Source organism: Hemitrygon akajei, chromosome 4 (genome assembly GCF_048418815.1).
Source record: "Hemitrygon akajei chromosome 4, sHemAka1.3, whole genome shotgun sequence".
NCBI classification, from domain to species: domain Eukaryota; kingdom Metazoa; phylum Chordata; class Chondrichthyes; order Myliobatiformes; family Dasyatidae; genus Hemitrygon; species Hemitrygon akajei.
In genome coordinates, this window is record NC_133127.1 from 136,864,328 (window position 1) to 136,887,552 (window position 23,225).

Consider the following 23,225-nt stretch of genomic DNA (forward strand, 5'->3'; position numbering starts at 1 on the left):
ATGTGTTAAATTATATTATCTTCTTATTTCTGGCCTCACTTGCACGTGGCAGAGGTACCAATCCTGAGATCATAAACCTGAAAGTTCTATCCTTTAACTTAGCACCTAACTCCTTGAACTCACGTCACAGGTCCTTGTCACCCTTCCGACTCAACTCATTGATACTGACATGAACCACACCCTCTGGTTACTCATCTTCCTACTTAAGAATGCTGGAGACTCAATCCAAGATGTTCTTGACCAGGAGGCAATTTACTATCCAGGAACTTTGTTGATGTCTACAGAACTTAGAACTTCCTGTCTGTTCTCCTAAACATTGAATCCTTTCTCACTATAGCTCATCTCTTATCACCCACCCCCCACTTTCCTTCTGAGCAACAAAGCCAGAGGCCTGTTACTGAGGGAATGGTACTTCGTGCTGACTGCATATCGCCTTTCCCCCTCCTGATGGTCACCCAGTTACCTGTGCACTGCACCTTAAGTATAACTAACTCTAAATATCACCTGTCATCAACCCCTCAGCCTTTCGAATGATCCATAATTCATCCAGTTCCAGCTCCAATTCCTTGACACAGTCTGTAAGAAGCTGCAGCTGAATGCATTTTACGGCCTTCCCCACATTTTGCAAGACGAGCATTCAACTATCCTGCCTACCACTCCCCTAACTGTGCAATAAGAAAGGTACCCAAAATCAAGCTACAGTCTCTGCCTAAGCGTCACACAATGGCCGCTCTGCTTAAATCTAACTTCATTTTATTGGCCACTGCCAAATGCCTAATTACCCTGTGATCTGTGGCATGCAGAATGTCCTGGTTGGCCTCGCCATTAACTATGACAGACTAGATTTATGAGGAACGTGAACTGGGCAAGACTAAAGAGGCTGAATGACCAGTCCTCTTCCGGAATCTTTACCTCAAAGCTAGTTTCAGTCCTATTTATCATGAACGTATCAGTTTCCTTCAGGGAAGAAATCTCTATCCACACCTGATCCGGTTTAAATGTAACTTCAGATCCATCAATGTGATTGTCTCTTAAACTGTCTTAACAACCTAAAAATCCAGTAATTACAGTGTCAATTGGGAGAGGACAATAAGTTTGCTTGGCCCATGAACAAATTAAGGGAAAACATTACATGCATCATTTGGTAATCTTATAAAGTTCACAATTAAGAGAAACTATGTTTTGTGGCCTGAACTTAATTGTACAGCCTCTATCCTGCTGTTGCAAGACTATTGAACAATCCCCAGTACAGTAAGGTAGATTCTTGACCACACAATCCACCTTATTATGCCTTTTCACTGTATTGTCTCCCTGCACTATGCTTTCTCTGTAACTGCAACCCTTTATTCTACATTGTTTTTTTTTCCCCCTGTTGAGCATTCACTGTTGAATGCTGTAATGTTATGATTGGCATGCAAAACAATGTTTTTCCACTGTATCACAATAATAAACAATGAGACAATAATAAAGTAAATTTACTTAAAAACCAACTTAGACTTTAAAACATAGCAACACACTGCATATAGATATTCATATTTGTTATACATTTCACTCATCAATTTAAGATTCCATTACACAAATTCAGTAAAAAAAAGCCTTCCATGTTACATTGGTCAAGGATGCCACAGCATCCATTCTTCTTTATCATGCTCCGACACAATTCTCCCATCCACAACTCGTTCCAAAACACAGAAATTGATCAGACAACTGATCAAAATCTTTAAAACTGAAATGCCATTTCCAAGTCAGGTTACCCTTTGACTTTTTTTAAAAGCCATTTCTTTGTCCTACTTTGAATTTAACTTTCTAATTTAACATATAACGATATACCTACTTTAGGAAATAATACAAGGGAAGTTGAAATGTCAGTAAACAAATATTGCAATAAACTCTTACCTCCCCATGGTTAACTGGTGTGATAAGACCCCTTGTTACAGCCATTCGGAATATACTTTCAGTTGCCTGTGAACAGAATACAAAAGCTTGATGCTTAATGGTTACATTCTGTAATAATGCACACAGCACTAAACAGACACATAAATAAGGCCACAAAATGCTGTAGAAGCAAAAGTCTCCATTTTTACTACGGAGTATGAAGTGGCACATACGTCATTCATTTTTGTTTTAAAATCTATACCCTATTAATCTAAATGTACAACCAAGATATTGTTATTCTCAAATTAGATGCAGAGTACAGTACAAGTATGAATACAATCGTTTCCAAATAGAAAACATTTTGATTCTTAAATTAAGCAAAATTTCTAATCAGCCTGCAAGGGCCTTGTAATCTTCAAATTCTTCCTTAGTGCAATTTCTAGACATCGTACTGTAAGTTTATCAAAAAATAAAATGATTCCTCTCCCTTCCCATTGTATAAACTCTACTATTGTCAGCCAATACTTTAAAAGTACTGAAAGGAGTTTTAAGAAAACTCTTATTTAACAACAGGAATTTTACATTTATACTGAATATCACATCCAGAATGCTCTGATTTCCAGTCACTTACAGATGGTCTGAGAGTTCACGTCTGGTACAATGACCAACACCAAGCAGAAAAAGACAAGGCCAAATTCATTAAAGCTGACTCCCTGATCCTGAAAGAACAAACTGCAAATCTTTGCTAAAACTATAATATTCCTATGACTACTTTCACTGTTCTGCTCTCTCCACTTTACCCTTAAAAGATTTAATGGTACCTTCCCCAGTCAGAGTTTAAACAAAGCATGATAAATTATTGACTTCCCGATCTGAGGAAATCAGTTTTCACTATTTACAAGGGGTGACAGTTTGTGGCCTAAGGTAGAAGAAGTCAATTTTAGAAAACCTAGCACACTTATTTTTCAACATAGTCCCCTCCAACATTTACACACTTAGTCCAGAGGTTGTGGAGTATACAGATCTTGGACCTCCAGAAAGTGTCCACAGATGGATGATTGATAAGTTTGTGGTCCAAGGTAGAAGGAGATGAGTTATACAGCTCTCACTGCATGCACATGCAGGTCACCTCTTTGAGTGATTATGCAGAAAGTTTGAAGTTAATAACTACGACCACTGGACTAAGTGTGTAAATGTAGGAGGGTGCTATGTTGAAAAATAAATGTGCTAGGTTTTCTAAAATTGACTCCGTCTACCTTAGGCCATGAACTTATCAATCACCCCTCATATTTCATCAAAAGCATCCAGTATTAAAAGTTTTTCTCAAATAATTTGTTCTTACATGAAATTTTCAAGTGTGTTGTATTTCTCACTTATTTATCATCTGCTACCCTTGTGAATCAATGCTGTCTAGTTTTTGCTTCAAATCAAGGATGCCCGAATTTCTGAATTTTGAGCACAATGTTCAAGTCAAAGCAGAAGAGTGCAAGTCAGAACATAGAAGGTCCTGGGCAAAGCCCATGAGAATAATGGAGGGTTAAGATTTGATACAGAATTAATTAGAGCCCAGCCTTTCCCTGCAGCTAAGCACCTTCTGTAATACTTCAATACTAATCCTCTAGCAGTTGCCTTGCTGACAGCATTCTCAACTCTCTCATACCCACCATCATCATCTGTCCTTCACCCCTTCAGATCCTATCTCCACACAAAGCATCACAATACTCTTTCTGTTCCTCTCGCATGATCTTCTAACCTACCCTGTCATGACACCCACATGCTCTTCTAACTCATTCTTTCAGTAATACACATTCTCTGTAATATCAGATCATGAAATTAAAGTGTTAATGCTCCTCACAGAATTTGTCTTAGAGCAGGGGTGTCAAACTCATTTTAGGTCACGGGCCGGATTGAGCAAAATGCAGCTTCATGCGGGCCGGATCAGTCGGACGCGTGCGAACGCAGCTTTCGTTGCCTCCGTTTTTTTCAGCCTGCTCTCATGTGTCTCAGTCTCTGCTATAACTACAAAGTGTTTCACTTTACAAATTCCGTTTCTTATGAAGAAGACTGCCGAGCAAGACTGCTGAATAAACACTAAAAACCCTGAAAACCTGGTACCTGAATAAACTCAGCATTAGCCATATCATACGCCATAGGCGCTTCGATTACTGGGGCCAGCTTTAATAGTAATTAGATATTATCTCGCGGGCCAAAGATAATTCCACCGCGGGCCGGATTTGGCCCGCGGGCCTTGAGTTTGACATATATGTCTTAGAGAATCAGACTATTTCCATAAAGTGGCTAAAGGTGTGTATAGGAATTTAATTTAACCTCTCTGGAAGGGGCACAAACAAACATTCACAAGTGGATATGAATGTATGTAATTAATCTGCTCAATAATTAACAATCAGGGTGGGAAGCAGTGCACTTATTGGCACAACTGTGAAAGTGTCTCATTTTAACATGCTATACCAAGAGTTACTGTGGGCATATTTATTTAATGGACCATTTAAACGGTTTACATATCCCTTCTATCATGAAACTTCAACAGTGTCCATCCAAAACTGGGGCAGAATTAATTACTTTGTAGCGATATTATACTGCCAACTAATTTTTTTATTTGGTAACTGGTTGCCTACTTTACAACAAAACTGCAAACTACTTTTATTAAAGTTTTGTCTTGTTAATCAACAACTGTAACTCCAGAAGGGAGCTATATGATAGGTGTGAGAGTGAGGTGGGGGAAGAGGGCAGGGAATAGATGGCAGAATGAAGAGAAGCAATAAAACATATTTAACTTGGGATAAAGAGACAATAATTACTCAACTCATTAACCCTACAGAAGTACAAGACTAGGAATTTTCTTCACTTATTTTCTTCAGCTCACTACAGAATGTGAGCTCAATGGCACCATTTATTGCCATTCCCAATTTTGATACAAATCTCCCAAACTAGTCACTTGGGAAAATGCCAGGGACTAGTTTTATTTTTTTCCTTCCACAATTCATTAACATACCAAAATTAAACTGCTGTTTTGAACATTTTTTAATCTTAAGATCCATCAGACCACCTTTGGTTTTAAGTAACAACTCATTTTAAAGGTTTAAGTTTTTTGAATAAATGCTCATATTTTTAAACATATCAACACAATCCTCCAACAAAACTGAAAGGTTGAATTATTTTTTAAACTAAAAATATGCAGAATGCATATTGTTGCAAACATGACAATTTTGTTCTTTTTACAAACCACAAACAGAAGAATAATGGTTTTCTAGCAAATATGAGCAACATAGCACAAGTACTGTAATTACAATGGATTCTGGCTAATTGGGCTATCAGTTAATCAGGGCAGCCATTTATTTGGGACAACCCTTGGAGAACAAACCCTAAATCATTAAAAAAAACTGGGATTCCCTTTTTTATTTGGGGCACTATACCATTTAATTGGGACAGGAGACTGCTGCCGAACAGGGCATAACTAGCACCAGTCATATGCACTTGCTTGGCAGTTGGACAATACACTGTGCTTAGAGCGATCAGTTTTTTAAAGCAGTCAGTTGCATGCATGTGTTCAAAAAGCAGTGATTTTTTTCACTGATAGTTTGCGAGAAATAAGCAGTATGACCTTTCAGAACTGTTTTTGCACTGTGATTACAAGTATTTGGCTTGGAGATGTGAGAAATGGTCATCAGACATTACAGAGCAAACAGTTGTTAAATAGTGTCAGTTGCATGTGCTTGTATTATTTTGGGCTGACAGATGCTGATTCAGAAAGCTGTGATTTTTGATCACTCTGTTTATTTTATTTTGACTTTATGCAGGAAGGCAATGAAGGTAGTCCATTACCTGTACTAGGTGTCTGTGCTGATTTTGTTCATTCAGCCTACTAAAAGAATAGGGCAGTGATGAATTCTTCTGTCAATAACTATTAGAACTAATACACTATTTTATAATACTGTAGTGCCACTGGTGGTGATCTAACTTGTTCGGCATTTCAGTTAAATGCATAATTTGTTACTCAGTGACATTGCAGTTTCTCTTTGTTATGCCTTTTACCTTTTTCCATGAAAATTAAGGTGAAGGGGAAGCCTCCTAAGTGGGCCAAAATCTACTAGTCCCGATGTGTCCCAAATAACCGGAATCCATTGTATATACCTGTCTGAGGGGAGAGTATTTGAACACAATGGCATGTAATCTTAATGGGGCTGCTGTGAATTTATCCAAATTATCCAATTTCCATGGCAACCTCAAGCTCTATTTCTTCGACAAACCCACTGCAACAGTAGAGGGAGTAGCCTACACCAGCTTTTGTATTCTTTGAAATTGCTTTCTTTCATCAGTCTTGCCACCAACATTTTTAAGTATGTTTCAGCCAAACAGAAGAGTCTGTAAATCCAGTTAAGCTTCTTTTTTCCATTGAGAGTCACCGATGTGTGGGCTTTTCTTTCCATACATGCAAGAGATCTTTTTAAATACACCGCTACTTATACAACCACATCACATGTCAACGCTATTCAAATAGGTGCCAAATCTGCAGGCCTTGAAAGGGTAGATTCACAGATTCCTGATAGAAGCTACACACTTGATGTGTTCTGTGTCACTAAGAAGATTAACACAACAAGTACAGCTTCCTTTCTGAAAAGGAAGAGAGGAGACCACCTGGACCCATTGCAAACTGACAAAGGACAGACTTTAAACATCTGTGATAACTTCATTAGGTCAAAGGGAATGGCAAAAAAACATGCAAAAAGCAATCAAACAAATCAGTGGCCATAACAGATTTCTACGCATCACAGATGGCATTATTGCAGTCAGGCACACTCAGACTTCCTTTTCAGTGACTGCTGGCAGATAAGTAAAATCGTTAAATAAGAAAATTGGGAAGTTGTGAGAAATGCAAATCTTGCAATGTTGTAATTCATATGAACAAATACATGCAAATAAACACCAAATATTTTAGTAAATTAACTACAATGTAAGTGAAGGGAAGATTCTACTTAAAACTTAATCTTAAACTTTAAGCAATGAATTTAAGTGTATTCATGAATAATTAAGAGGGCATATTATTGTCTCTTTGAGACAAATTATTGTCCTTTGTCTCTTGAGCCAATTTCACATTCACCTACACTAATGTTACTCCAGTTTAATCCTTCGTTTAAGTCAACTGATTCACTTTTCCCACCCCATATCTATGTTTCTTCAGAGATATCAATGCTGTGACAAAGAAAGTTTTTTCCAGCTCACTACGTTACATTGTGTGAAGCACGTTCCTTTACATTTGTGAATTGCTTTGCATGCTATTGATATATCTAGAAGCTACTGGTAATGATGTCCTTATATGTCATTCTGTGTAACTATTTTCTATGGTTGGAGTGCATGAGGATGGAAAGAACCCTTACTTACCTAATATTTAGTTACAGTTTAAATTTTTATTTACAATTCCTAAAAGCTATCAATTATAAGATCTATTCAAGATTTCAATATTTTCTTGTGTTGCTGAATACAACAAATAACCTAAAAATACATTTCATGATATGAATTAATCTTATGTTTAGACAAAGATAAGTACACAAGCACTTAAGTTACATGTTTCACAAGATCAACTTCCATTCACTTCAATGCTGATAGAAATCTACAGTGTCTTGAAAAAGTATTAAACCCCCAACCCCTCGTTTATATAAATGAGTGTTATAACCAGGGATTTCGATCAATTTAACTGAGAATTTTTAAAGCATGAAAATTTTTTAAATTAAAAATTGAAATGACAGCAGTTCATTTTCGTCAGTGTTGTTTTTCATTTCTTTTGTATTAGGTGGTGAATAGAAACATAGAAAAACTACAACACAATACAGGCACTTTGGCCCACAATGCTGTGTCAAGCATGTACTTACTTTAGAAATTACCAAGGGTTATTACCCATAGGCCTCTATTTTTCTAAGCTCCATGTACCGATCCAGAAGCCTCTTAAAAGACCCTATTATATCCACCTCCACCACAGTCACCAGCAGCCCATTCCACGCATTCACCACTCTGCATAAAAAACTTACCCAACATCCCCTCTGTACCTACTTCTAAGCACCTTAAAACTGTGCCCTCTCGTGTTAGCCATTTCAGCCCTGGGAAAAAAGCCTCTGACTATCTACACAATTAATGCCTCTCATCATCTTATACACCTCTATCAGGTCACCTCTCATCCTCCGTCGCTCCAAGAAGAAAAGGCCAAGTTCACTCAGCCTATTCTCAATCCAGGCAACATCCTTGAAAGTCTCCACTACACCCTTTCTATAGTTTCCACATCCCTCCTGTAGTGAGGTGACCAGAACTGAGGACAGTACTCCAAGTGGGGTCTGACCAAGGCTATATACAGCTTTCTTAGTCAATTTCCAGATTCCAGTATATTTTTCATTGCGTAAGCTTAATGAAATCTAAATGCTGTGAATTGTGCTAACCGTCTTCAAGGTATCTCAAATACTTACAGTATTCTGATTAAATTAAAACGGACAATGTAACGCAAATGGATTTCACCATCAGTTACTTGAAATCAGATGTAACTAATTGCCCCAAGACTTCTAAGAGTTAAAATATCCTAAAATTGTCAGCAACTAAGCATAAATTAGCAACCACACTCAAGAGGAACAATGAGGAAATTTTCAGATTGTAATTTTAAAAGTTCAGTTTTGCTCTTTAAATGATGCAAAATGAAATCAAAAATAGATTATAAACAGGTTTATGATATTGTAAAATACATAGAGCACATGCGGCTTTCCTGAAAAGTTGACAAAGGTTATAAGCATCTGTTCTATCCAAGTTAGGAACACAATATGACTCTATGTCACCTTCTTGAAAAGAGGTAGCCTCCACTTCAGTCAGCATATGATAACCATTAAAAAAGAAATTTAAATGAGCACATTTTATTAAATGCACTGCTGTTAAACGACATAAAATAAATCAAAGTCAAAAGCCTTCCCAAAAGTCACAGTTGTAATTAAACCTGAACAGTTATTTTGGATGAAAAATTCCTATTCATTCTAAAATGTTATCCTTGATTTCTTCATACAATGAATCTACAATTATCAGATAGCCTCTTAAAAGCAGAACAGATTAAAGGTTCTGCAGGACTGACAGCATAATGATCTGTTCTAACATTCAACTGTCTGCAAGATCATTCCCTCAATAGAAGAAATAATTCCAACAGGTTGACTCCTTCACAAATATTTATATCCAGGGGTTTATAAATAATGTAACATAAACAATTTAAAACATGTGCAACAAAATAATAATCTTGTGCACGCAATGTACTTTATCTCATCTCATCAGCCTATCATACACATGGTGAAGACCTACACTGGCTCCCACCCTGATAACTCGATAATTTTAGAATCATCATCCTCATTTTCAAATCCCTCTGTGGCACTGTTTCCCATTTTTACAACTACTTGGCATCTCCAAAGGCCTCACAGATCCCCGTGCATCTCCAGTTCTGTTTTCTCGAGATGTTCACTTTTAATTGGTCCTCTTTTAGCCTTTGGACCACTGACCAAATGGCTAATTCTGCTGGCCAAGGTCATTTTGTTTAAAATTTCAATTAAATCCTCCTAAGCATATTGGAACATATGCACACATTAGGGGAGATGTAAAAGAATAATAACAGTTTACATTTAACTTTTTGTTCTAAATTTAACTTTCCTTCAATTACTAAAGTGGAAGCAACAACACAGAAGCTGGGAAATAAAAGGAGAATGGAATATATCTTTCCTAATGCTAAGGACGACTGAACATTATCCAGGGACTTCAGCACGCCATGGTCAGCCAGCTCTAATGTGGTGTCTACGTTAGTCAAAAAAAATGTAAGCCAGTGACAAGAAAGCTTAACATTATACAAGTTGTGGAAAAAAAAGTTTGATTGGGGATATTTTGACATCTCTTTTTTCAGAATTTCAAATATGTACTGATAATATTTAAGCAAATTTACTCAAAAGGCAAATTAACAGGAATCCTGCCTCACACAGAAAGGAAGTAGTCACATTATTTATAACTCCTTTGAGAAATTCAAAACTTCCTTACTCCTCCCTCCCATATTAAAAACAGTTTATGTAAGAATACTAGGACTATTTATTCCTAAATAACTATTTCCTCCCAAGACAATCACTGCAAGCTTTGTGCTTCAGTTTCCACTATTGCTTATTTTCCAGCATTCTGAATAACATATTCAAAATTTCCATCTGCTTTATGCAGCAGAAGTGGAATACATATTTGTTACTTTGTTATTACATTTCAGAAAGGGAAAAAAATCAAGTACAATTTCAGCAATCTTTGCTAAAGAAATTACATCAAGCTTAAACATCATCCCCTGCAATAACTAAGACTAGCAATTCAGTTTCAGCTGTTATCAGTGATGTCAATACAACTCAAAATAACTCTAAATAGCTAAAGTGTCAAATTCTTTTAGCAATCTCACAAACTAGATTCACCAGATTTTTTTGAAAATTATCAAATAATTCTTCCATAAATGGAGTACTCATGCCCACAGACTCTTTAACAATATATTCAAGGTTAACATCACTGAAATTTAAAAAACAAGCAGGTCACTTGATTGTGTAAGCACACATTTTATTTACCCTGCTCTTTCCCTATAGTGGTGTACAGAAATATTGACATAATAGCAATGCCCCAGTTAGGAGCATTATTACCTGAGTCAGGTATTTGTGGACCTGGCTTTAAGTAAGCAATGGACCTAAAATTTAGGACTGCTGCGAGTTCTTCCTCTTGCCCCCTTGGGTCTGGTATGAACTCTCCTGGGACGACCAGGGGTGCGCCCTTTTACCAACTCAGCCGACGAGGTCTGCAGATCCTCTTTGGGCGCCATGCAAATTCCGCACAGGACCCAGGGAAGCTCGTCCACTCAGTTAGGCCCTTTGAGGCGGGCCATGAGAGCCAACTTCAGGTGACGGTGGAAACGCTCCACTAGTCCGTTCAACTGTAGGTGGTAGGCAGTTGTGTGGTGCAGCTGTGTCCCCAAAAGGCTGACCATAGCTGACCACAGGCTGGAGGTGAACTGGGCACCTCTGTCGGAGGTAATGTGGGCCGGTACACCAAAGCGAGATTCCCAGGTTGCAATCAGTGCTCGGGCGTAAGATTCAGAGGTGGTGTCGGTGAGCGGGACCGCCTCTGGCCATCTTGTGAACCGGTCCACGATAGTGAGGAGGTGCCGTGCTCCTCGCAACACTGGCAGGGGGCCCACGATATCCACAGGAATGTGGTCGAACCTCCGGCGGGTGGGGTGGAACTGCTGCGGCAGGGCTTTGGTGTGCCGCTGCATCTTGGCTGTTTGGCACTGCATGCACGTTTTGGCCCATTCACTGACCTGCTTGCGGAGTCTGTGCCAAACAAACCTGTTGGCTACCATCCGGACGGTTGTCCTGATGGAGGGGTGCGCTAAGTTGTGAATGGAGTTGAAAACGTGCCGCCGCCAGGCTGCCGGGACAATGGGGCCGGTTTGGCCGGTGGTTACGTCACAGAGTAAGGTCCTCTCACCTGGGCCTACGGGGAGGTCCTGGAGCTGCAAACCGGAGACTGCAGTTCTGTAACTAGGGATCTCCTCGTCTGCCTGCTGCGCCTCTGCCAGCGCTTCATAGTCTACCCCCTGGGACAGGGCTTGGATGTTAGGGCGAGAGAGCGCGTCCGCCACGACATTGTCCTTACCCGAGACATGCTGGACATCCGTCGTCTATTCGGAGATGTAGGACAAATGTTGCTGCTGGCAGGACAACCAGGGGTCGGGCGCTTTCGTGAACGCAAAGGTAAGCAGTTTGTGGTCCGTGAACGCGGTGAAGGTCCTACCTTCTAAGAAGTACCTGAAATGTCGGATTGCCAGGTATAGCGCCAACAGTTCCCAGTTGAAAGCACTGTATTTGAGCTCGGGTGGTCGTAGGTGTTTGCTGAAGAACACCAGGGGTTGCCAGCGACCCTCGATGAGTTGTTCCAGCACTCCACCGACTACCGTGTTGGATGCATCCACTGTGAGGGCGGTAGGGACGTCCGTTCTGGGGTGCACTAGCATCATGGTGTTTGCCAAGGCTTCTTTGGTTTTAACGAAAGTGGCTGCGGACTCTTCGTCCCAGGTAATATCCTTGCCCTTACCCAACATCAGGGCATGATTCGGTCTACTGAGGGGAAGAAGCGGTGGTAGAAATTCACCATACCCACGAATTCCTGCAGGCCTTTGATTGTGTTGGGTCGGGGGAAGTGGCAGACCGCGACTACCTTGGCGGGCAGAGGGGTTGTCCTGTCTTTAGTAATCCTGTGGCCCAGGAAGTCAATGGTGTTGAGCCCAAACTGGCATTTGGCTGGGTTGATTGTTAGGCCATATTCACTCAGTCGGGCGTAGAGTTGACAGAGGTGGGACAGATGCTCCTGACGACTACTGCTGGCTATGAGGATGTCGTCCAAATAGATGAAAGCAAAGTCCAGGTCACGTCCCACCGCGTCCATTAACCGCTGGAACGTCTGTGCGGCATTCTTTAGGCTGAACAGCATGCGGAGGAACTTCAAAAGGCCAAACGGGGTGGTGAGTGCCGTTTTGGGGACGTCGTTCAGATTCATCGGGATTTGATGGTATCCCCAGACGAGGTCCACCTTGGAGAAGATCCATGCGCCGTGCAGGTTTGCTGCAAAGTCCTGAATGTGCGGCACAGGGTAGCGGTCCGGTGTTGTAGCCTCGTTCAGCCTGCGGTAGTCGCCGCATGGTCTCCAGCCCCCTGTTGCTTTGGGCACCATGTGCAGGGGGGAGGCCCATGGGCTGTCGGACCGCTGTATGATCCCCAATTCCTCCATCCTCTTGAACTCCTCCTTCGCCAGTCGGAGCTTGTCCGGGGGAAGCCTTCGAGCACGGGCGTTGAGGGGTGGACCCTGGGTCGGGATGTGGTGCTGTACTCCGTGTCTGGGCACGGCTGCCGTGAACTGCAATGCCAGAACCGATGGGAAATCCGCCAGGACTCTGGTGAAGTCGTTTTCGAACAGCGTGATGGGAGTCTAGGTGGGGGCCGGCAACTGGGCTTCACCCAGGGAGAACGTTTGAAAGGTCTCGGCGTGAACCAGTCTCTTCCCTTGCAGGTCGACCAGTAGGCTGTGAGCTCGAAAAAATATGCCCCCAGGAGCGGTTGGGCTACGGCGGCCAGTGTGAAGTCCCACATGAACCAGCTTTTAGCCAAACTGTAGCCGCACCGTACGGGTGCCGTAGGTCCTTACTGTGCTGCCGTTCACAGCCCTCAGGGTGGGACCCAGTTCTCTGTTGTGGGTGTCATAACTCGTCGGAGGTAAGACGCTGATCTCGGCTCCAGTGTCGACCAAAAAGAGGCATCCCGACTGCTTGTCCCAGATATACAGGAAGCTATCCCGATGGTCAGCCGCCGTAGCCATCAGCGGCAGCTGGCCCTGGCGTTTCCCGGGAACTTGCAGGGCGGGCTACAGCAGCAGGCTTCTGCGCCCCACCGCTGGTGGTAGAAGCACCATTGTTCATTGGTCTCCTCACTCCTGCCTCTGGGGTTAGTGGGCTCTACTGCTGGGCCTGATCTGCTCTGCTGCTGGGAGTGTGGCTTGGTGATCTGTGCGACCGTCACCCCACTCTCCTTCTTGGCTTTCCACAGCACGTCTGCCCGGGCCGCTACCTTCCGGGGGTCACTGAAATCCATGTCAGACAGCAGCAGGCGTATGTCCTCGGGCAGCTGCTCTAGGAACGCCTGCTCAAACATGAGGCACGGCTTGTGTCCTCCGGCCAGGGACAGCATCTCATTCATCAAAGCCGACAGCGGCCTGTCCCCCAAACCATCCAGGTGCAGTAAGCGGGCAGCTCGCTTGCGCCGTGAGAGTCCAAAAGTCCTTATGAGCAGGGCTTTGAATTCTATGTATTTGCCATCCTCCGGAGGCAACTGTATGAATTCCTCAACCTGGGCGGCTGTCTCCTGGTCGAGGGAGCTCACCATGTAGTAGTAATGTGTGAAATCCGCGGTTATCTGCCGAATGTGGAATTGGGCTTCTGCTTGCTGGAACCATAGGTGAGGTCGCTGCGTCCAGAAGCTTAACGAAACTGCATGAACAGATGCGGTGTCATTCATCTCCGGTCCAAATATCGTTTGGGCCGCCGGGGTCACCAATTGTAGCGGTGTGCTATACACAGCGCTGAAATAACGACACGCAGTCGGTGAGTTGCAGTTGCAAAAGAGATTTATTCAAACTTCGTGGCCTCGCTTTAAAGCCTTCCTGTTCCCACCCTCCCCAGGCGGGAATGCTGTAGGGGGCGCATATTCACAGTCCCGTCCCGCGCGCGGGCTTTTCCCCTTGCTGGTGAAGAAGGCCTGGCGCCATTTTTGGGACCGGCCTCAATGCCTGCACGCGCCACTTTGTGAGCCGGTTCGAGTGCGCTGGGAAGTGAGTCGCACACCAGTATAGTAGAGAGGAAATGTATTTCAAATAGAATTTATTGTTGTCCTAGCCAATATTCATCCTCAATTAACACCCAAAAGGTTAATCCTTATCACATGAATAATAGATATCCTACAATATACAATGTGATCTATAAACATAGTTATTCTCTGTCATTTCAGATTGGAAAGTAGGCTGATCAACACAGTCCCTCAGTGCTTACCAAAGAGCCAAGTTTCTAAATCCCTAATAAAAAACACAAAATGCTGGCAGAACTCAGCAGGCCTGACAGCATCTATGGGAGGAGGTAATAACGACGTTTCGGCCCGCTTTTCTGCCAGCATTTTGTGTTTTTTATTTATTTCCAGCATCTGCAGATTCACTCGTGTTGTTTCTAAATCCCTGCTGTTTCTTGCTGTGCCACAGAGAGCTAAATCTTCTTTGGAATTGGTGAATAGGCTCTTCCTCCAGTGATCAGACTCTGCAAACATTTTATTGCACACTTGGCTAAGTCTCAGATTGAGTTGGATCAAGAGGATGGAGTCTCAGGATATTTATGGCACTTGGGGTAGGTAAGGATGGGGAAGTGTAGGAAAAATATTCCACAAGGCAGGTAAAAATGCCCTATAATTCCTGCTAATTACAAACCTTCATTAAATTGAAATGCAGTTATGCTCCTATTTAACATGTTGTTCAAGGTCAATGGAACAAAGATGAAGATGGAAATTAAAATAACATACTGCTTGGAAACATTAACTTTGATCAACAGTAAGATATTGTTTACTAGGAATAAAATACAATATTGAGAAGTTCCTGGAGAATGCATTTATTGGTGTGATAGTAAACTAGACAAAATCATCCCAATTTGTGTTCAGTTCACCAATCAATCAAATCAGCAGTCTTTTTTTTCTTCATTGTCATGTATAATATGATTTTATTGTCTATATAATGGCTGAATCCATGTGTCTGCAACAGAGCTGCAAGCAAGCTTTTATTCATATCCTTTAACACAATGTACTTAGCATATGACAATAAATTCAATTTGAAAGTCTTCTTCTTCCTAGATTTGACAGAGGTGTACAAAAATCAATTTGTAATACACACATTTTAAAAATTGAAAGAAATTTATATTCTGCATACAATCACTCTCTATGCAGCTATTTTCTCCAATATCTCATCCATTCTGACACTGAAGAAGAGCAAATCACTCCCAAGCAGTCCAGAAATGACAATTAACAAGCAAAAGTCCAACTAAATTTATATTTTCGATTCGTCCCCTCTTGCTTAGGGACATCTAGCAAATTCTCTATGATTTCTGTCTGAAGAGCCACTCAGGTTACCATTTGAGCAGAAATGGGGATATCAATCTGTTCACAATATTGCTTGCTTGTGTTGCTCTTCCAATGCAGTGTAGTTTTTAGGATTTATTAACTTTGCACTAATCAAACTGCACAAATTGGATAAAAGTCAATGAGCAGAATACAAGCTTTTCAAACTTAGTGGAAGATGAAATATGGGAATTTCCCAACAAACCAATGAATACAGTTGATTATCCTGAAAGCTTTCATTATCATATCGAATGAACAGTAGAAAAGTTCTACTCAAATTTGACAGAAAAATGTCACTTTATATGATGCGCTTCTTAAACATACCTCCATGATCTAAGCCCACTTTCTATTTTGAACATACGCAAGAATAAATCGTTTATCAAATGATAGCTGAGTCCTCCAGCGACAATTCAAAATGCTTTGATCAAGGATTTGAAGAATGCTATCAGTTGCACAGACTTGGACTACTGAAATTAGTCAAGAGTTCAGTGTACTCAATGAATGAATGCTAAACAGTACATGTTGCATCTGTAATTTAGAGGTAAACAACAAGCATAAATTAAATTTGGCAATCTGGCCCATTATTTACGAGTTGCTTTAGGGGCACGCTGCCATTGTGTAAAACTCTATAAAAATGAGAAACATTTTTTTCTTTTAATATCAGTTTATAAAGATGCTTGAAATTCCACATGTACCTTTTGGTACAGTGGTAACGCTTAGATGTATAAACAGAGTAAACTATTTTATCTTCAGCAGGCATCCCCATGCTACCCAATACCCAAATGCAAATCTGAACTAGATACTCAAATGTACCACAGCATACACTTCTTCAAACTTCTATTATGAAGCACTTTAATGAAACCAGAATGTTGTACATGATGTTGGATTATGTAGGCAAAAATTTATTCTTTGCAGAGGCTCAGGCTTATGCAGCTAAATTGATTGAACAGATTTAAAGTTTTAAGTCTACTCAGATTCATCCTTCTAGAGAATGTCTCACAGAAAAATCAAAATTAGAAATAGACTTCATTAACACAATTACATGCTTGCTTACTTTCCTGGCTTCTGTTACTAAGCATTTCCTTTGAACAACTAAACTACCTTTTAACCCAACTCCCCTTACCTTCATATTTTTGAGTATCTTTGAGACTTTTCTCCCCTCACTTTTTAACCTTCTGCATAAAGTAGAGACTCAGAGTTCCCCTCGGTTCAGATTCATTAATTACCGGTAATCTACCAACCAGCTTGAAAATTCCCTCTGGATATTCTCAGCAGACCTTTCAAATGCTGGAGCTTTTTCTGAATAGAATTATATCCATTGTAACACTGCAGTGACTTTATTAGAGCAAAGATGAGATATCCTTTGACCCAGGCCCTTTCATTTTAGATAATTAGGGTTGTTGACTCATTAAAACATCAATCTCTCCTGCGTCAGTGCTGTAGTCTCAATATTTCTAAAGCCTCCCGAACTTACCTTATTTAGAAATGCAACACTCAAACATAATTCATTCCTAAATTCATTCAATGAAAAACAAAATCACATATCCCATAATATACGTATGCCTTTTTTTCCCAGGGAGATTAACAAGTGCTTTGGTCATAAATTCTCTGGTGGTGCCAAGATGAGGATAGCCCTGCCAAGAGGTTATAGATTTTAACTCTGGTCACTGTTGTTCAAAGTACAATCTCACAAATGCTTGAAGTACAATAAGTTTAGTTGTTTCTGTGTTGTGGCAACAAAATCAGTTCACCATTAATAAATTATTCCAATTCTGGATGAAGAAAAAAAACTTGCTGAGAGATTGTTATATAGCAATTAAAGCTGAACCATATGCTGTCTTTTGGAGGATGTTGCCAGTACAGCATTCTGGAGGAAGACTCGAAAAAATTTAATATTGTTTAAAAACAGTGACATTGTACAAGGTCTATCCAGTTTTTTTTTACCTTACATGCTACATCATATTCTTTAAATATAAACCCAATCAACTTCCTTGGAAACCCTTCATCTAAAGTCCCATTCTCTTCAAAGCTCAACTCTGAGATAACACCCCAGCCACCCTCTGAAAGTCAGGACAGGCTAATCATGAGTCTCATGTCATTGGAAATAGGGATTCCCTACAAGGCTCAACTGACCCTCTCTGTGGGTGGGAATTCTGAGCCACTCAAGCCTCAGTACTGGTCCATAGAAGAAGTAATGGGTGTGAGGTTCAGAAGTCAGAGGTTCTGTAGTAATGAACTGCCATGCCAGAAACAAGTTGTATCAGGTGATAGACACATCTGGTCAATAAGGTCGTGGAAAACTAAGGGATCGTAAAAGTGTACAATATGATTACACACGCAATGTATTAAACTGGGAATGAAGAGAAGCAAAAGAACAGGGAATAAGAGAGACTGGGGAATGTGTTTGCTCATGAGTAAAGCTATGGATGAGAAGCACAGTGTGGAATGAGATGGAGTCAACCTTTAATTGCATACCTAGGCAGCACTGTTGCAACAGCACAATAATATTAGCTGAGATGAAGTCAGTAAAGGAGAAAATAAAACTCAGCATCATTACTGTGGTAAAGATTGAGTTGAGAAGGAAAGGTTTTGGTGGAATGCTGATACTGAAGAATCACAAGGTTAAGGGTAAATGTTCTCCTGTTTGCAACTTCTACAATTCTATAAAATCTCTCCATTATCAGAAGTGATGAAATAATCAGGTCAACATACTTTATGAGGAAAAAATTCTTTGCATTTTACAGAATTCCATTGTGTGGTTCAGGTATGCATTACAGATCCAATGCCCTAATAGGCTCCAAGTGATGTTTCTAATTAAGAAGCATTGCCTTCATAAGAAACAAAGAAAGAAGAAAATGGAACAACAGAAAAAAAAACATTTGGCCTATTAAACCTGCTCCAACATTCATTAATATCTTGGTAGATTTTCTTTCCTGTGCTATGGATACATGTTCTATATTCCTTTAACATCCAGTAAACAACTGAACTGTGCTTGAACTTGATGCAGAGCCTCACAACCAGCTGAGCTACAGAATTCCAAAGATTCATCTTCTTTTGCATCAAGACATTTCTCAGACCTAAATGATCTATCCCCTACTCTGAGAATATGATCCCTTGGTCTAATTTTTCAACTAGAGAAAATATCCCTTTTGTGTCTGCCCAGTCATATACAGTAACTTACAAAATTTATACAATAAGATCTCTTCTCATTCTTCTAACCTCTACAGAATACAGATCTAACCTGCATAAATGTATCCACATACAGCAACTTGCCATACTGAAATTTTGTAATACCCCTTTAAGGTAAATATATCCTTTTTCAGATAAGGAGGCCAAAGCCTTTCTAATGACTTGTTGCACCTACATGAAGCTTTTCAGTGACTTGTGCACAAGCACACTAGGTCCCTTTGAACTTGAAAACTAGCAAATCCCTCATCAATTACTAATACTGTTTACTAATTTCTAATTACTAATTTCTGTTTAATGCACCACAATAGGGAACTTCACATTTTACTACATTAATTCTTGACATTAACTCAGCTTGTGCTTTATCCAGGAAATGACTTTATCACCCTCCACCCTACTCATAATCCCATTTATTATTGTATCATTGGCAAACTCAAAATGTAACAATCTCTTTAGCCAAATTATTCATACAGTAAATACTGGATTCTACGAACAGTTATTTATATTAACCATTTAATCAGAGCACATTAAAATGAGAATGATCAATTTCTTCCCATGGTTTATTTTCTGCACAATAACCAATTCACAAACCATGTCAATATATTACCAATTACAACATGTTACAACGCAGTTAATAAATCTCCTGTGTGGGATATTATTAAAAACATTTTTAAGAATCAAAATATACCATATCCATTGGCTCACTCAGAATCAAATCATTCTTCCACATTTAGACTTCTCTCTTCCCAATCCTCTGCTCATTTTCTCCACCTGTTGCTCTCTAGAATTACTCACAATCACTGGTAACACCGATACATAGGCAGACATACTATGCTACACTCAATATTTACATATATCACACAATGAGAGCTTCAATAATTCTTCTAAATCAAATGGACATTCCAAATAACATTTCATGAACTAAGCAATCTGGGTACAAGCTCACACCTATTCTCTAACATGAAACATCTACAGAGGGTGATAGTGCAAGATATAGAAACAAGTACTGATTACATAATTCTTCAAAGCATTAGTGATTTCTGAATTTGGAATTGTGCAGGAGGCATCAGTGCTCTTGAGCAGTAGTTGGTTTACAAGTTCCAGCAAAGAACTGCACTACGAGTTCAAAGATTCAAAGTGCATTTATTATCAAAGTATGTATAAATTGTACAAGTGTGAGATTTGCTTGCTTACAGGCAGTCGCAAAGCAAGAAATCAGAAAAAGAGGCAACTTAAAAAAACTCAACACTCAGCAAAAGAGAGAAAACACAAATCATGCCAACAATAGAAGCAGCAGCATTCCGAACCAAATTGTGTCCACAGACCCGAATCCCCGGAGCAGCCGAAATTGGCCCAAAGCCTCAGTCTCAAGTTCATCAATATAGTGGAGCAAGCTGCCATGAAGCTGGTAGGCACGAAGCACATAGCAGCAGGAGCAGACTCACGGCCTCAGTGCCAAGCAGAGAGGAGTGAACACTGTGGAACAGCAAGTGAAATTGACCCGAATGGTGAAAGGACTAGACAGGATGGATGTGGAGAGGATGTTTCCTATGGCGGGGGTATCCAGAACTAGATTGGATTGAGGGGCAACACTTTAAAACAGAAGTAAGGAGGAATATTTTTAGCCAGAGAGTAGTCAATCTGTGGAATGCTCTGCCACAGACTGTGGTGTAGGCTAAGTCCGGACATATATTTAAGATGGAAGTTGATTGTTTCCTGATCAGTCAGGGCATCAAAGGAAATGGCAACAAAGCAGGTATATGGGGTTGAGTGGGAACTGGAATCAATGATGATGGAATGGCAGACAAGACTCGATGGGCTTAATGGCCTAATTCTGTTCCTACGTCTTATAGACCCTCACCTCCAGTCCTGGTACCCTGCCTTTCCCTTCTATCCGGGCCAGCATTTAAATTGTCCAAACACCAGGTGGTGACTCACCAGCGATAATCCACATAAATCCAAAAGAACAATTTTTCAATGCATGCCCACATTTTCTGAGACTTCTGTTTAAATTTTAGATTCTAATTAATTATGTAGAACAAGATTAATTGAGAACAACCAAAATTTATAGTCCAGAAGTATACTAAACCTGACTGTCATTCATTAAGATATCAAAAAGTCATTCACTTCTCACACAGGACAGGATGGAGTCAATATTTTTATTACAAGTTATTTGCTCATTTTGTGAGGTGTAACTACAGTCAAAAGCCTATACAAAAAGATTTTGTACAAAGGAGTGGAACAAATCAGTGAATTAGATGGCTACTGACTGCTCATACATGCACAGAACATATATTTAAGTATTAGCCATTCAGAGAAAGCCCAATCTACAGAGGAATATTCAATAAAGACAATAGAAATAAGTTTTACACTCATATTGCAGTTATCTCTAAACAGTGGTCAAAAGTCCAGATGTGATTTTGTTTTAAGTTCTAGAAAGTCAGAGCATGGCAAACTAAATTGTTAAAAACACACACATCAATAGAGCTGTTGAAGAGACAGATGAGGAATGCTTGTTGCCATAGCATAGCTCCCATGTGAGAGGCTGGATGTTATCAGAGTGATGAGAAAAGAATTTAAACAGGAAAATACAATTAAAACACTGGTGACTGACAAGTCGGACTACAAGAAATGGACTAGACAGTCTTTCTGAAATACAATGTCTCTGAATAACTTCATGGCAGGATGTGAATGTTTTATTGTCTCAATGAGAAGAACAAGTGTTGACAGTAAGCTGGAAAAGATTCAAGCTCTACATGTGTGAAAGTATTAATCTTTCTTCATTTTGGTGAATAAATTAATGCTTCAAGCTTGATCATCAAAATTAGCATCATCTCACTTATTTTGAGCCAAAATCACACAAATCCATCTCTCAGCCTCCATACACCCCACTCCCCCTTCCATATCTATTTGTATTCAATAGTATTTAGATTTAGCTATTTGATTCAAATTCAAATAAAAGGATGTGCAAACATTGTTTATTCAATGTAAATTATGTAAATTCAAAATAATCCAATGCGCTCTGCAATAATTTAAACTGACCACCCACTGAAAAATAAATAATAATTTCTTGCCACTGCTCCAGTTGTGATGTCTTTTATTGCTACCTCAATTTCAGATGTCTTGCTAATAGTTTCCATACTTGATCAAACAGAAATGAATGCTATATGCCCAAGAACATTGTCGGTATTCGTAGCCCATAGTAGTGATGTAGTGCCTTTAGTGCAATCTGGCTAGCTTCATCACATTGACTTCTTGGATGTTATTGTTCCCACCCCCAGGATAAATCTATTTGACAACAGGACGTGCAGTTAAAGACAATACCATAGATGTTAAATAGATTGACTGATCTTGTAAAAACAAACAAAAACAGTTGTGAAGTACAGGCCATCTCTATTCAATGAATGGGTTCTGTTTTTACAGACATGACATCTATAAGTCAAGAGTTTTGTCTGCATCTTAAAGATAACAAAAAAAAGAAATCAGTGATATGATAACCTCCACAGTAATGATGGCATCAATAACACACAACTGAAAAGATCAATTATTAAAAATAAGAGAATGAACACAAGAAAACTAGTTTTACTGTTTACAGGAACAAATGTATGTATATATGTCCAACTTCTGAATTAATTAATATTATGGGTGCTTATTCGTAAGTAGGGTTGTCCGTAAGTCGAGAATTCATAATATTGACAGCTCCCAGGTTACAAAGCAATGATTAGTAAAGTAATTCCAACAACATCATATGCAAAAAGTACATTCTAAATTCACCTTTGAAACTTACATGGGTCAATTTGTGATCATTAAAATAAAACTTTTTTTTAGAAGGGAAATGGCATACATTTAAAGACTTTTCAAGCAAAGATCCGTAATTCAGTACACAGGATTTCCAATAATTCAGTCTGAAGTTCCACTCATATAAACAATTCACAAGCATAACTGATGAAGAAACAGATCTGTAAACTAACTCACCTGCTCAGGAAAATGGCATGAACAGACTGACCACCCGTTCTGCATGCTGCCCATTTTATTTTCCATCAAATTCATGGAACATTGATAGAGACATGCAAAACAAATTGATTAGAATACTTATGCTTCTCACTCTTGTGGGTTAGGTTAAAATTACATATAGATTTGTGGCTGAAAGACTTTAGGCGATACTGTGACACTGCAATTAGTCCTGCTGTCTAAGCTCCAGGTAACATCGTTTGATCTTGATTTTGGTTGATGTCTATGCGGCATTTGCATATTTACCATGAGACTGCAAAAGTTTCCACCAGATGTTCCAGTTTTACCAACAGTCAACATTGTGTCATGGGGTTAAACAACAAATGAAAGTTGCCCCTAGTTTGGATAAGTAGCAGGAAAAACAAAAGAAAGTTGATGAGTATATGGGAGAAAAAAAATTTCTGGTAT

The 23,225-nt window shown here is 39.9% G+C and overlaps 1 protein-coding gene across 4 annotated transcripts in view; it reads right to left on the reverse strand.

Moving 5' to 3' along the window:
- The window catches only part of tmem135 (transmembrane protein 135), a 414,067-nt gene that overhangs the window by 236,562 nt on the left and 154,280 nt on the right, over positions 1 to 23,225 (reverse strand). For 2 of the 4 annotated variants that reach the window (XM_073043371.1, XM_073043369.1), the window contains exon 5: positions 1,897 to 1,962. The exons of the other annotated variants lie outside the window; for them this stretch is intronic. In XM_073043371.1, coding sequence (XP_072899472.1) covers positions 1,897 to 1,962 — 66 coding nt within the window. The remainder of the gene's footprint in view (positions 1 to 1,896; positions 1,963 to 23,225) is intronic. 4 annotated transcript variants of the gene reach the window in all.